The sequence below is a fragment of the Motacilla alba genome, chromosome 1, assembly GCF_015832195.1.
Source record: "Motacilla alba alba isolate MOTALB_02 chromosome 1, Motacilla_alba_V1.0_pri, whole genome shotgun sequence".
Lineage (NCBI taxonomy): Eukaryota > Metazoa > Chordata > Aves > Passeriformes > Motacillidae > Motacilla > Motacilla alba.
Window position 1 is genome coordinate 61008844 of NC_052016.1, and position 15439 is coordinate 61024282.

General features: G+C 42.0%; 1 protein-coding gene across 4 annotated transcripts; it reads left to right on the plus strand.

Annotated features, from left to right (window-relative positions):
• The first annotated feature begins 879 nt into the window (after positions 1 to 879).
• Positions 880 to 13950, plus strand: SLC25A15 (solute carrier family 25 member 15). Of its 4 annotated transcripts, none has more exons than XM_038132136.1 (8): positions 880 to 976; positions 1567 to 3453; positions 5362 to 5395; positions 6373 to 6631; positions 8930 to 9067; positions 9442 to 9611; positions 10576 to 10734; positions 11613 to 13950. In XM_038132136.1, exons 4-8 carry the CDS (start codon positions 6426 to 6428, stop codon positions 11735 to 11737), a joined length of 798 nt encoding a protein of 265 aa, XP_037988064.1. In that variant the 5' UTR covers positions 880 to 976; positions 1567 to 3453; positions 5362 to 5395; positions 6373 to 6425; the 3' UTR covers positions 11738 to 13950. The 4 variants fall into 4 exon arrangements, with proteins under 4 accessions (XP_037988064.1, XP_037988082.1, XP_037988074.1 ...); XM_038132154.1 differs by lacking the exon at positions 5362 to 5395 and adding an exon at positions 5755 to 5817; XM_038132146.1 differs by lacking the exon at positions 5362 to 5395 and having other exon boundaries at positions 6315 to 6631.
• The last annotated feature ends 1489 nt before the right edge of the window (positions 13951 to 15439 follow it).

The window sequence follows — 15439 nt, forward strand, 5'->3', positions numbered from 1 at the left end:
GGAACTGGATGCTCTTTAAGCTCCCTTACAATCAATATGTTACATAAACATATGAGAAAATAAAATCTGAACCCTACAATTCATAAAAAGTGATGGGAAAAAAGGTTCATTAAAGTTTATAATTTTGTTTATGCTGGTTTTTTCCTTGATTTGACCTTTGAAAGTAGGAGCCATCTGTTTTATTTGGTGGAAAACACAGGGATCTAAGATGAAATATGTAGGTCTGCATGTCTCAAACCACGCAAACACATGTGCAGCTCAACAGGGATTATAGTGCTTCCCAGAAATACTGCCTGGTCTGGCAGAGTATCTCAACTATGACTGATCACTGGTACGCATTATGGCTGATGTTCATTTACCTTGCCACAAACTGTACAGTGTCCTACTGCTTTCAACCAGACATTGTTCCTCATAAGCCTTATTGCAAGCACTTCAGGTAACTTCAGGCAAACCAAAGGGTAAAAAAAAATAAAAGGAAAAAAGAAATTGTTGTGTAGTTTCAGCTGAGAAAAGCAGTATTAGCCCTCGCCATAGAGGCTTAGGTCATTGTGTGCCTCCTCAAAGTCCCGAAAAGCCAGGATCATGAAAGTGCCGGCTTTGGAGAATGTCTTGAGACTCACGGCAGCTCCTCTGTATACACAAACTGTTGCTGTTTCAGGATACACAATTCCTAAACAAATCCTTTAAAACAAAACAAAAAAAAAAAAAAACCCAACAACAAAATCACCCAACTAGAAGAAAAAGAAACATATATCTAAAAAAAACCTAAGAATTTTTTTAATGGTTTTAATTCATAAATTCGATTGCATCCTGCTCAGTAAGCCGAAACACAGCCCAGCCCCAGCTTAAACAGAGCCCAGCCCCGCCGCCCCCCCGCCGCCTGCCCGGCCCGCGCCTTCCCCGGGGCCGCGCCGCCTCCATCGCCGCCTATTTCGGGGCACAGGCGGCGGGGCCGCTCGGGCGGGCGGCGGCTCCGGTGAGTGTGGGCAGCGGGCGGGGGCAGCGGGCTCGCCCTCACCGGCGGGCGGTGGCGGCGGGCCCGGAGGGTTCCCGCGGCTCGGCTCCGCGCACAGGCCCGCGATGCGCGGCGGGCGCGGGCTCGGCGGTGCGCGGCCCCGGGAAGCCGCGGCCGCCCGGGAGAGGCGCCGGGCCGGGGTCGGGCGGGCTCTGCCACCGCGGGCCTCCGCCGAACGCAGGCCGGGGCTTCCTGCTGCAAACGGGCGGGTGTTGGCGGAGCGGGAGCGCTCAGCCTTCCTCCCTGAGGAGGGCTGGAGCTGGCGGGGCGGCCCGGGAGCGCTCTGTGCGCTGCCGCCGCCAGCACGTGTGACAGCCGCGGGGAGCCCCGCTGCTGCCCGGCCGCTGCTGCCCCCGGGTGCCGGCCTGCCGTGACCTTGGGGAGCGGAGCTACGGCCTGCCCACGCGGGCTATTGCGAGGAGCAGCGCTGCCTTCTGCGTGCATCTCAGTCTTTGGAGACTGCTTGGGCTGGGAGAAACATCTGGGGCTGAAATAACATCTGCTTGCAGAGGACTCTGCAGTTACACTAACTAATGTTTCTGTATTTCCAGGCTTGAGGTTTGGATTTGCTTTGGAAGTCACAGAGCAGTTGCTGCCTCGTTCTACCTACATTCAACTTTTAATACAGTAGTAGTATTACAAACAGCAAAAAAAGGTATGTACTGATATAATACTAGTTTAGTTTTGACTAAGACTTAAATCTTCTGAAAATGGCACTGGGCTGATACGGATCAGACAACTAAACTTGTCTCTTAAAAGGTCCATATTTTTATAGCCAAATATTTTTTCCTTCTGCTGCCAAGTTTTCTGTGGGTGAGCTGGCATATGCTCCCTTTGAGGACTGGCACGAGTCGATAAGCACTCAGCATGATGAAAGCAGTGTACATTTTACTGAACACAGGCAATTGTTGCTCTTTAGTAATTCCTTTCATTCAAAGTCTGTCTCAATGATTTGGTTTTTTCTCCCCTAAGTAAGGAGCAAAACTCAGAGTGCAGTGTAAACACTAATGAGATATATAGGATAACAAAGCATAATTTCGCCTTGGACCCTCCATGTTGAAGTTCAAATCTGAAGCCACAATTGTGAAATTACTTGTGTTAGTGCCATTTATTGCAAGAGCAATGTTTTATTTTGTTTTATACTAGTTTAGATTTATATAACAGATTGGATGGGTAAAGTCACTGAGTGACAGTATTTGGCCTACTTGTGTATTTTTCTAATGTTCAAGAATAATAAATCTATTTAGAGACAGGCTTTCTTAAAGCCTTGGTTGTATTCAAGTGTCCATGTTTCTTGTACAAAGGATGTGGTTTATACAATGTGTCTTTCTATGATTCTTTCAAGGTAGCCTACTGGGAATTATGTTTCCCATTCAAATTATGCCAAAATACATTTTGGGAGGTAACAGGCTTTAAAAGGAGCATTACAGTACGTAGAGGAGTGAAAATTGTTCTGTTTACTGATGTACTGTTCTTGAAGACAGGCTCAAAAGCCAGTGAGGCACTAATTCACATGTGTATTTGTGTGGGTTTTAAGACTCATGCAGCTTTTTGACAGCACTGCCAGACAGCAGCACGGTTCTGAAACAGTGGGAGCTCTTTGGCTGAGTTATTTTACCCCAGATAAATAAGCTTGTTTTAACTGCTTGCCCAGTGAAACTATCTCGATGCAAACTTGAGAACTGAATTAATTTGAATGTTTTATTTCAAAGTGTCACATTTGTATTTCTGCTTTCCAGCTGCCTTCCTGAGAGACAGGGTGTAATTCTTATTTATAATATTCTGTTGTTGGGGGGACTTGCACTAGGAACATGACAGCCAGACACAATTCAAGATGTTCATGTTCATTCCCTTTCTACTCCTCTTCTGAAAGCTACCCAGTGTATCATCATGGGTAGAGTTTTCTCAGCTGTTCTTCACCACGAGGAGAGCAGATTCTGTTTTGCTTTATAGGTGAGGAGCTGAGACAAGCATGAAATGTTCCAGCTTTAGACACCTGAGGGAAGACTATGCCTCTAGAATCAATATAAAAGTAACCTTCAGCACTGTTCCCTGGATGTACTCTTTTGCTTTCATTTGAGAGATCCAGGGAGATAAGCTGGAAAGACCAAGTAAGCTGAAGCTAGGCAGTGATACTCCAGAAGATCTGCCCAATGCAGCAAAATCAGTCAAAATACAAGTATGCTAAGTTTCATTCCCGAGCACAACAATTTTCTGTTTCTAAATGGAAGAGTGGATCTGAGGGCGTTCTTGTAATGCTTTTGCCTGTCAAGTTATTGAAAATTGTGTATGTTTCATCTTCCTCTTCCCTCAGGAGACAAGTATCTCCATACCTGACAGGAAACAGGAGACTTTGTTCTGAAATAATTGATAAGTGTGAAGCATGAGGATCAACTCTGCTGTTCAGGCTGCTATTGACCTCACAGCAGGTGCTGCAGGTAATGCTTAATTGCACAAAACTTCTGAGAGACAGTTTTAATACCTTTGACAAATATAAAAGCAGTTTCCAGTTGCTATAAAAAGCTTCACCCTTTGCGGTTCAAGGGTAATACGGAGAAGCAGTGACCTCAGCCAGTGTTGTAACTGTATCGCTATTGCTCCTCCCTGGCAAAACCCCTGCCACACAGTGAAGAAGACATAACACCTTTCTCAGACTAATCATTTTCTATAAGGAGGTTTAAGTTCTGCTTACATGAGTTTATGAATCAGTCAGAGTATCAGTAGAGTTTTGCAAGGAAGTTGATGTGTGGTTGATTGAGGTGCTGCTTTTGTCACAGGAACCATCCCTAACTATAAGGGACAAAAGACTACCTGAAGGGTTTCTGGCTCAGGCAACATCCTGGTGTCAATCTCTAAAATCTGTGAAGCTCAGCAGTAGAAATGATGATGAATTTGCATAATTGACTTTCACTTCAGTCTACTCTGTGGTGTAAAATTTTGCTGGACCAGTTGTGTGGAAATGGTTGCACTTTCTCACTGATATTGCCATGTTGGTAATGTCTGAGGCTCAGGGATGCAATTTTGAACTCTGCCAGGGAAAATGGGTCTTTTTGACACTTCTAACCTAACAGTGGTTATATGGAAAAGGTGGAAGGTTTGTCTGATTTACTTTTGTAACTAGTTTAGACAATGTTAGTGATCTTTTTTTTCTTTCCCACACAATAAATATTACAGTCAGTCCTTTAATGGCAGTGTTAATGCTGTGAATATGGCAGTATTAATGGTGTTAAGTGCATTCAATGGTAGTTATTTGCAGTCATTTGTCAGAGTGGAGGTTAACAGTGCAGTGAGAAAGAAGGATTAACAGCACAAGTCCAGTGTGGCAATCTCTGCACTCTTTAGAAAATGTAATTAAGTAAGCAAACAGCTTGTTCCTCCAGAAAATGCATAACCTGGTTTTACCTTCCTCTCCAGATACAGTCTTGACTACCTGATAAGTAATGACATATTGAGGCAAGCAAATTCTGGGCAAGAATAAGTAAGTCATTTGGCTATCTGTGGTCCCAGTCCTTTGCCCAGGATCTAAGCAACCTCTAATACCTTCTTTGATTCAGTAAGACTCTTTTCCCCACCACTGCCGTATTATTAGGACCACACTTGTCTGAATGTTCAAACAGATTTGACTTTTTGGGTTTCTGGTTTGTTTTAATTTTGTTGTTTGGTTGAGTTTTTTGTGACTCTTTACTGCTGGCTGGAAGAATTTTTTTTTTCTTAGTATTTCAGATAATAACTAGGACTCTTGGTCTTTATCTTGAGGCTTACAAAGTTCATTGTTGCAGTTTACTATGCTTTTCGAGCCAGCTCCAAAAACAGCCTTTTTGGAACAGCCATTCTGTTAAATCCCAACGTTTCAGCTTTACATTTCCAAGAACATTCATGGTTTTCCTGGACATCTTCCGACAGCCATTATTTTATTACAGGAACCTAGCATTTGTCCTGTAGATTAATATCTACCTGACTTCCCTGCAAATAACACTGGCTGAGCCTTCCCAGCTCTGCTTTTCATTTGAAGCTTACATGGGTGTTACTGGTCTGAGCCAGCTACTTTTCTCCTTGGTTATCCTTCTAGAGCAGGAAACTCTTTGTGCTTCCTTGCATGATTTGCTCTGAAGCTCTTAATGATCCATCTGGTTGGGAATGAGGTTTTATGGCAGCTAGGTCCTGAATTTCTCTCAAAGGCCTGGAGTACCTCGTTGCAGAGAAGCAAGAACAATGTTATACAAATGTGTTTGCAAAGAGTAAAATGGACTGCAAATAACACTAGTTAAACAAATGCTTACTCTTCTCTCCACTTAAAAGAAAAATAACTAATCTTAATTGGATGTACAAAATTGTTTCCATTTCAGTTACTTTGCTATCTGCATTTACAGATAATTTAAGGTATGTGCATGTCAATTGTGCTTTGGTTAAAGATCAGCTTCTGTTTTAGTAAAGTTCTCTCTTGCTACAAAACAAAACCATGAACCCTATATAAGGTACACCCGTCATGTGTTTCCTGTCAAGTATCTGCTTCTAATAGATTGCTATCGCTGTACACTGTTTCTTACCGAAAAAGTGTAACATCAGCTCTTCCTGCAGACTACAGAATTTAGATCTTGCAGAAGAACACTGCACTGTGAGCAAAATGGTTATTGATGACATTGATGGAAATATCACACAAGTTTTCAGGGTATTGACCTTGCAGTTCAGTTTGGAAAAGATAACATGTTGAGAAACTTTGCCCTTTTGCCCTTTTTCAGCTTACACTTGACACTTCCAGTCTCTGGAAAGAAATGTGCTTAACAGCCACCTGGAGTTTTGAAGTAAAGGGTTTGAGTCTTTGGTTATCAATTTATTGTGTATGATCCGTTTAGCACGCTCAGCAATGTTCCTCTTGTCCTGGAGGAATCACTTGATTACTAATCTTTCAGGGTTGAGACTTTTTTTTTGTTATTATTGGAATATAAAATCAGAGATGCCTTCTGAACCACTGCATTAATGGGCAAAGGAAAATGTTATTTAACTCATTGACACAAGTGACTTGATTGCAGAACAATACCTCTAATTCAGTACAAGTTTCTAGAAGTGAGCTGATCCATTTAGATTCATTTAGATGCTTGCTTTTCATGAGATAAAAAAAATATTTAATGAGAATCATGGTGTTACTGCTCCTTTGCCTGATTTTTTTTTTTCCTTAAGGTAACTAAAGTCACCAGTGACAACTGACACCATTGTGCTAAAATCAGTGCACTTGTCTTTTCCTTCAGGGAATTAATTAATCTTTGCTTTCTGTGTGATTTTCTTAATACTGGTGCTCCAGCATAGATGTTGCAGTGGTGATAACCTTCAGCCACTGTTAACTTCCACTGCTTGCCTAGGTGGGACAGCCTGTGTCGTGACTGGCCAGCCCTTTGACACCGCAAAGGTGAAGATGCAGACGTTCCCCAACATGTACAAAGGACTTGTTGACTGTTTTGTCAAAACCTATAAGCAAGTGGGATTTCGAGGCTTCTACAAGGGAACCACACCAGCACTTGTAGCCAACATTGCAGAGAACTCCGTTCTGTTCATGTGCTATGGATTTTGCCAACAAATTGTGAGAAGAATTGTTGGAGTAGACAGGAAAGCAAAGCTCAGGTTAGTAATAAATATCTGGTTTGTATTTTAAAATAAGCAAGTATATAAAATTTCATGCAATTGCTATTTGCCAATACTGTACTGTCAGATGCAAGTGAGGTCCCAGACTGTCCTCTGACAGGGTACAGTGTAGCAAATTTTCAAATATAGGCCTTAGTGTGACAATATAGTGTCTAATATAACAGAGCCATCTGCTAACCAGTCACTGCAGCTGGCTGGTTTAGATGATCATAGCTTAACTGGAGTGTTCAAGACCTGGAACATTTTTACCAATAGGATGGAGCATTTCAACACCTGAAAGTTTGTATTCCTTTAATATCTAGGTTGGTATGATTTTGCAGGGGAGGTAGAGGCTTTTCTTACAAGGAGGCATACTAAGGGAGAAGGGCACTTTTCTAATATTGTCTTGCTTTTAAAAATGTCTTTATTTAAGGTTCAAAAGCTTGCTCACCCTACAAACCCCTTACCTTTTCCTACCCATTAAAATGTAGGAGGTAGGCCTACCAGCAATACGTTTCACTTCTTCACTGTCTTTTGTGATCATCCTGGGAGCTAGACCACAGATGTGCAGATGTCCTAGGATCATCTCACATGAATGAGGCACCATGGTCATGCTGGATGTGGGGAAGGTAGTCCAGGAAACTTTTAAACAGTATATTGGTGTACTACTCTGTCTTTGGAGTTGGATACAGAGTGGGAGTGTGAGTTATGAAGCAATAGCAAACACCTTTGGCATCTAACAATTCCTTCCTTGGTCAAGTAATGGTGCTTTTCAGATCCAACATGGCTTTTTAATGCCTTGTTGATTCAAGGTTAAATAGTGTGACTGCAGAACTGTTCTAGGACAAAACATTAAAGAATTTAAGTTTACTTGAAAGATTGTTCTTTGTTTGTTTCCTTATTCTCTTCATCTGGATCATTGTGGGGGCACCTCATGAGGCACATGTAAGAGAGAATTGTATTGACACAGTCTTCAGCAGGGCCCTGATGAGAACATGTGGTCTGTCCAGGACATCCCCACCCATTGTTACTGTACTGTTTCACCTTCAGAAAAGGACAAACTATAAAACATTTTTCAGTTAAAGGAATACATATCACTGATGCATAAGTCACAAAGAAAAGAGATGAAGAGAGAAATGCTAAATTCTATTTATCTTTTAACATATGCTTAGTTTAACCAACAGATTTCATCATAAAGTCTAAAGTGAGACAAATTGGAAAGAAAAGTGCTAATTCCACTTGCTGCTCTGCAGGCAGTTACTGATATCTTCCACTTTGAAAGTTCTCATTACTGCCATATTTGAATGTCATGAGCTTTGCTTCATGTCATAATTTGAGTTTTGTGATGCTTCAAGGTGAAAAGTTGTAGCTTTAATCTCTCATACTATAGAGGTATCAAACTGCTGGGCACAAGGCAAGCATCTCCCTTGGATGGAAAGAATTTCTCTGCTGCAGTGAGATCAGTCTCAGCTGTGCTGACTCCATGGATTCTGAAAGAGAAGCTCTACTTCTATGCTATTATGCAGCTCCTGTCCAAAACACCAGTGTCTCTAGGAGCCTGTTTAAAATTCATCATAAAGCAGTGTTGCCCTCGAATAGCAGCCTTTTGAGTCCTGGCAGTTTAGCAACCCAGAATCTGTGGTATGTGTAAAATCACCACAAAATAAGCCCCAGTTTTGGAACACTGAGTCACTGCAGATGACAGTGCTGTCTTGTTTGGTGGTGTGGTTTATGTTTGTGCTGTCTCTGATTCACATGGTTGCATTCATAGCAGCACATCTATACAAAGATTACAGTGATCCATTGTGCCTGCTTTCATTTTTCTAGCATCTTCCACTGAAAGCCTTTATTAATACTAGTTAGGTGAATTTGAAAAGACTGACATGTATCTATAGGAGGTGATTATCGCTTCTATTCTCTTTGAGGAAGTAATCAGTAACCAAAAGTTGCCCAGTAAAACAAGTCTATGGAAATCTTCATAGATGCTATCAAATCTTCCCTTCCTAGCTTTTACTCTGCTCCAATTACTGAAGTATAACAAAAAGGTTAGAGATTGCAACATATCTCTTTGCTGTCAAAAGGGTGTCTCTCAGTTGTATAAGAATATGGGACAAGCTAGGTTTTTTCCTCCCTCTGGTTCAAGTAACTGCCCTTTGCCCTTAAGAATCTTTCCCCCAAGACTGCCAGTTTGTCTTGATGGTATTTAGGGTACAGGTACAGGAAGCTGATTGGTGGTGCAGTGGCTCCACTGCACTGAAGGTCAGTGCCCAAATATCTTCTGCAGTTTCTTTCTTGCAGTGATCTACAGAATGCTGCTGCAGGCTCCTTTGCCTCTGCCTTTGCCACCCTTGTCCTCTGTCCCACAGAGCTGGTGAAGTGCCGGCTACAGGCCATGCATGAAATGCAGTTGTCAGGAAAGATAATCCAGGGACACAAGTAAGTATACACCCAGTTCAATATCCCTAGAACCCTTTCTTCAAAGGGTTTATTAACACCTTCAAAGGGTGTATTATTTCTTCAAATCCTGTATTGGCTCAGTGTCACATTTATAGTGCACTGCTAACCAGAGGTGTCACTGTTAACCAGAGGAGGAGTTGTGGCTGGGAGGGTCAGAGCCTGCTGACTTTCTGGGTGCTAGTAAAGCTGGATGCCAGTGAAGGGCTCCCAGCAGGATCTTGCTCTAAGTCTTATATGAATTCAACTGTTTGCACAATAGATCTCACCATTAATTCTTGCTGTAGTTGCCTATTGGTCTGTAACTTCTCATTATCTGGCCAGTAAGTATCACTAACTGGTTCAACCTCTCTCAGTACAGTTTGGTCAGTAGTGAAGGGTGTTATCCAAAAGGATGGTCCCCTTGGATTTTATCGTGGCCTGTCAAGCACTTTGCTGCGGGAAGTCCCGGGCTATTTCTTCTTCTTTGGAGGGTATGAACTGAGCCGGACATTTTTTGCCTCTGGGAGATCAAAAGATGAATTAGGTATGGTGTCTTTTTACAGGTGGGTTTTAGCATGCTGTCATGGGAAGAAGATATACTGTTGTAAAATCCATGCAAAATGAAGGAAATGAGGCATACTAAATACGGAGGACAGCGTCTTGTATATACATAGTACTAAATTATTCAAGTGACCATTTTCCAATGAAGCAGGATGTATCATAAATAGAGAATTAACACAGTGAGCTAACACTACAAAACTGCTGAAATATGTGACCCCACAATGTAACACAACTCTGAACTATTTCATTTCAGCTGCCATTCAGAGTGATTTTGAAGTATTTAGCTGCAGTCTCTTGAACAGTGTGTTCAAGTATATGCTGAACTGCATGCTGACCATTAGATGTAGTTACAATGATAGTAAGAGAACACTGAGATTGAAAATTAGAAATGAAGAAAAACATGGTGATGCCAGAATAAAGATTGCCTGTCTCCTGTTAAAAGACTGAACCAGTCTTGCTTGGAGTCAGGATTTCAGCTGCATGCATTTTGGGCATGTAACAAAACACAAACATCTGATCTGAAACACAAAATCAGGGCGTATTATGAAAGAAATGACTGATTACAAAATAAGTCTACTGTACCAAATACTCTATATATGATTAGTAACACTTTATGATGTTACTCTAAACCATTTCACAATTAACCTTGGAAAGTGATTACAAGTGTTAAAAAAGTGAATTTAGGTAATACAAACAAAATTTAATTCTGAGTTACAGTTTTTTAACACGGCCAATAATCTGAGAGGCACTCATTATAATTTTTGAGTTTCTAGTTAAGACTTGCAATTTACCAGTGGCTTGAAATTAACTTAAAGGTTAGTGAGAGAACAGCAACTGCTCTTTTGTCATAAGCAGCTTCCTCTGTTGCCTTTGAATCCTGTAGAAATAATGTTATATTTGCGTTAGTGAATATTGTGGTGTATAAAAGTATATTTTTTAACTTTTAGGCCCCATCCCTTTGTTACTCAGTGGAGGTTTTGGAGGCAGCTGTCTGTGGATTGCTGTGTATCCTGTGGACTGTGTCAAATCTAGAATTCAGGTTCTTTCAATGGCTGGAAAACAGGCAGGCTTTATGGGAACATTTGTAACTCTTGTGAGAACTGAAGGTGAGTATCCGAGCAGATCACCTGAATCTATAGGGCTGCAGACTGAAATCTATACCCTCCAATGCCCAAAATCACTTGAGAAACCTAGTCCAGTGATACTGTGTTAGATACAGACAATAACTGTTTCTAGCAAACGAGTATCTACCTCATGTAGTGTGGAAAGCTTGGAATCTAGAAACTGAGACCTACTTCATCTTCCCTGCCTTTTGGTTCAGGAGATGACTCATTTAAACCTAACAGAAGCTTACTATGCGTTAAAAACAGATAAAGAAAGGGGCTCTATTACTTGTGACCAAACCTATACATGAAAACTGAAGGAACTAGGTAAGTTCCATGCAGAAGTTTTCTTCACCTCTAGAAGTTAATACATGGTTGGGGATTGATTTATCAAAGAGCCCTATCCAGCCTGGCAACTTGAGGCATCTGCCTCAGCATCTCCTTTCTGGAAAAGGCCTGTGTCAGGCACTTTGGAAGAGGGTCATGGCAGCAGACATGAATCCTGGCTCCATTGCTAGGTAAGATACTCATCAGAACTGGTGTCTGACCTTGGACACAGCTCTAACACAGTCTTGCTGCCCCCTTGCTAGCTGTGGTACAGCCACTGTCACATAATCTCAGCTGGCCAAGAACTTGTCATACCTGAAATAAGAATCTAGCATAAGCTCTTACATGACTAAACTCCTGTTACAACATTAGGTACTCCCATATCAATATCCAGTACCACTGCAATCAGTAGCTACACCAGTGAGTTCAGCTCTCTGTGTTCATGCTTCTCTAAGCAGAAGCATTCCTTCAGTATCCTTCACAGGTAAGAGCAGAGTGGTTGATGCAGACAGCCACTTGAATAAATTGCTAACTGGCTCTGGTTTCATTTCTAGGCGTGCTGGCCTTGTATTCTGGACTAACGCCAACTATGATCCGTGCATTCGTGGCCAATGGGGCACTGTTCCTTGCCTACGAGTACAGCCGGAAACTTATGATGAAACAAATAGATTCTTACTGATACCGCCTAGCAGACCAAGAACAAGAGATTGTTTAAGGGTCATTTAAATAAATGATGAAAAACACATAGATCACATGATGGTCTGAGTAGAACCAAATCAGTGACCTAATTTTAGGAACTCGACTCCAGTTTAAGATTTGTAATCTTTTAAAATCAGGTGATTTTATGGAGGTGTGTATATGTTGTTTGAATTGCACAAGCAGAACTATCTCTCTCTTACAGATTCTGCACTAGGTACACTACATGTCATAAATGTCTTTCCTGACCTGTACTGGTGCTAAAAATATTTACATTGACCTGTGGGGTTTAATGTAACATACAAGAGTAGGTTGTGAGTTGTCTACAGCACAGCATTGGTTTTAAAACTGTGCTGCAGTTGTGACCTTTTGCAGTTGTTGCTGATGTCTGACTCAAAATAACATCAGTTCTTGTCTGATCTTGCTGAGTATAATGACTTGGACATATCCCTCACCTAAAGAGACCTTTCCTTTTCCAGCTACACTCCTGTCCTGCTCTGGCTCCCTGCTGCCCTGTGACTTGCTAAGGTCATGGAAGAGGGTCTGACTTACGTACTCTGTCCTAGTGAATGGGTTTATAAAAGTAGGAAACACTCACCTCTTACCTTATATGAGACTTAGAGCCCGAGATATGCCTACATTTTTTGATACAAGAAGCACAGCAACAACATTAAGGAGGCTATGCTGCATTGCATTGTTCCCCAAATCTTTTGAAGAAGTGCTGGAGTATGCTAAGCACCACTTGGCATAAGGGACACTGCTGAAAATAGCTGCTGCCTCTGAGCACAGAATTGTAACTTTGTGCAGGCTCCCATTTAGATCACCTTGGCATGAATAAGGTCACACGCTGGAAGGACAGGAAGCTGAAGAGGAACAGAAATCCAGAACTGAGTTGTTAACTGACACCATGGTCTCTGACATAGCAGTCTTACTGGGACTGGAGTCTTGCCCTTGCTGTGCCTCTTCAGCTGAGTGGAAAAAGCTCATAGCTTGTATCACCTTCAGGCCTGGAGGGTGTGCATGGCCTGCTTGGTCATGTTATTTGATTTAATATGCAGTTAGTCAGTATTACCCAAAATGATACAGTGACACCTCTTTCCAGATGCCCCTTTTGTTCTTCAAGTAGAATGCTCTTTCTACAAGCATGTTCTACTTTGTAAGAAGCAGCTACTGCCTTATCCTGGAATAAGTCCAGCAGGTCTTAGAACAGTACAAACTTGTCCTGAGTTGTACAGAGATGCTGCCTGGGTGCTCTAACTGCAGCCCACCACTGTGGGGGCAGTGGTGGGCACAGACTCTTTAACTCCCTTTAACTCACTGAGATCATCACAGCTATGTGGAGATTAGCAGCTTGTCACAGCAACCACATTTGTCAGTGACAGAGCTGGAACAACCTAGTTTTGCATGTTACAGCTTCCCTTTCAGATCCCAGAAATAACAAGCTTTAGGCATAGATGAAATCACCTCACTACCTGCTGCCTCTTGCCGTGGAGCCAGGGTGCACTTAAACTGGCTCATTCCTTGCATTGTTGCAGCCTCTTTGATGGAAGGTGGTTGCTCCAGTTCCACAAAATTCTCTTGCTCCTCCAGCCTCCAAGTGCAGAAAGAACAATTCATCTCCCTTTCATACACCACGAGAAAAGGCAGTTAAAGTGGGACATGGCTGAAGAATCTTCAGTGTCTATTGCACCAGTACAGCTTGACTGACTGTACAATAGGGGCAGCACTACTCTGCATTGCCAGTACTTTAAAGGGAATTTATACGAAATGTTTAAATGATTCAGGTAGGAGGATGAGGCTTTAAGAGTTGTTAGACATCCCCTTCTTTTCAAAGTTGTCTAGCTAAGATAAATAGTATATTTGTACATGTTTCTAATAGTTATGAAAAGGTGAGGACAGACTCCACCTCAGTGGAATACTTCAATCTATTTCTTAGATTTGTCTTTGCTTTCATTTTTTAAAGCTCATGGTTGCAGTTTTTAATACAAAAATGGAAGCTTCAAGAGAAGCAGGGTATTTAAAACAACCTACAGCAAGAAGCTGGTGGCATTTTTGAGAGTTTACCTTCTGAAGTTGATGTAAGCAGTAATTTTTCCATTCAGAGCTGCTTAAGCTGTACACATGTATCAGTTGTTCAGCTAAAAACTTCATGATGTTGGTATAAGAATTCACAGAAATAAAGTTTCATTTGATTAACTGAGTACCTGATGATTGTTTATGCCATTTACCAAGCTCATCTAGCTGAGAAACAAAAGGGTTGAATTCAGCATCACCACCTCTCTGGAATGAAAGAAAAAGACTTTACACAATCTATGAACATAGAACAAGCCCTCAAAACTGAGGGGAAGGGAGCAGCTAGAGTAAGGTGCTGTAAAAAAACTGCTGATTGTACATCTGTGGAAAATGAAACCCATAGTTTAGCACTCAGCCTATGGCTTTGTTAGTACCAAAGCCAGTTCTAGTATTAATATTCACCTCAAATTTCAAGTTGCTAGATTACCATGATACAGGCTCTAAGGCTTTCTGTTGGAAGAATGCTGGGAGTCCAGCAAAGGTCACCGAAATTCCACAAATATAGGGGACAAATATCCACTACCCTGTGAAGGTCAGTGCAGCAGGGAGGCAGGGCCTATTGTTACCCTCTTCTCAGCAGCGGTGCCTACATCTCCCAAGAGAAACACAGTATATCCCTTGTACAGCTATTTTGTTCCTCATTCCTGCTTTCACATTAGTTTTTACTTAACTGCATGTGCTTCAACTTGGAAAATCTGACTTGCTGCTACAGCCTCTGCTGCTGCTATCTGAGCAAACTGGCTTACTCCCTAAGCAGGAAGATGGGTCACCCTAGGTGCCCTGCCAACTATATGAAAGGGCATCCTAGGACAGTGGATAGATATCCAGTTGCCTGAGCTAGGCCAAAATGAACTTGGGCATCAGCCACTTGTAGCTGCAAAAAAAAGGGCATACTTTTTTAGCCCTAGCCACAGTCACGTGGACACTGAAGTAAATACATAGCAATAGCAGAAGTTGAGCCCACACATGATATACTTCATAGTACATAAGTACTACTAGTACTACTATAAGTACATATAATTCAATTAAACACAGGGAAGGTATAGGACCTCTCTGCTTATTTCATTAACTGGAAAGCCATGTCATTTCCCTTCCACTTTTTGGCTCCCAGGACCAAAAAGACTAATGAAGCAGCAGAACCAAGAAGCTAACACCTCAACACATTTCACACAAATGAAGCTACAGTCTCCACAGAAGAGCTGAACTGCTGAGAATAGCTGGAAGTAGAATAAACATCCTGGAAGTTTGTGCATTACAGGTCTTAGTACAACTCAAGAGGAGCCAGTGCGCATTTGCACTATTTGCTCAAATGAGTAGGGGCACAGATCAAACCCCTCATATGCAGGTATTAAGGCAGCCACACTAACTGATCCCAGGCTGCTGGAATGCTCAGGAGCTGATGAGAGCCAGTCTTAAGCCTTAGGGTAAGTGGCCATTTCAGCCCTTTGTGGAGAGGTACAGCAGTAGAAAAGCAGCTGTGCAGTCTCCAACCCCACAGGCAGCTCCCAGGCCAGGTGTTGCTCAAAGCACTACATCACTGATTACTGATGAAGAGCACTTCAATACCAAGGCTTCTGCTCAAGAAGCAACAATCCAACAGAGGGAGATTAAT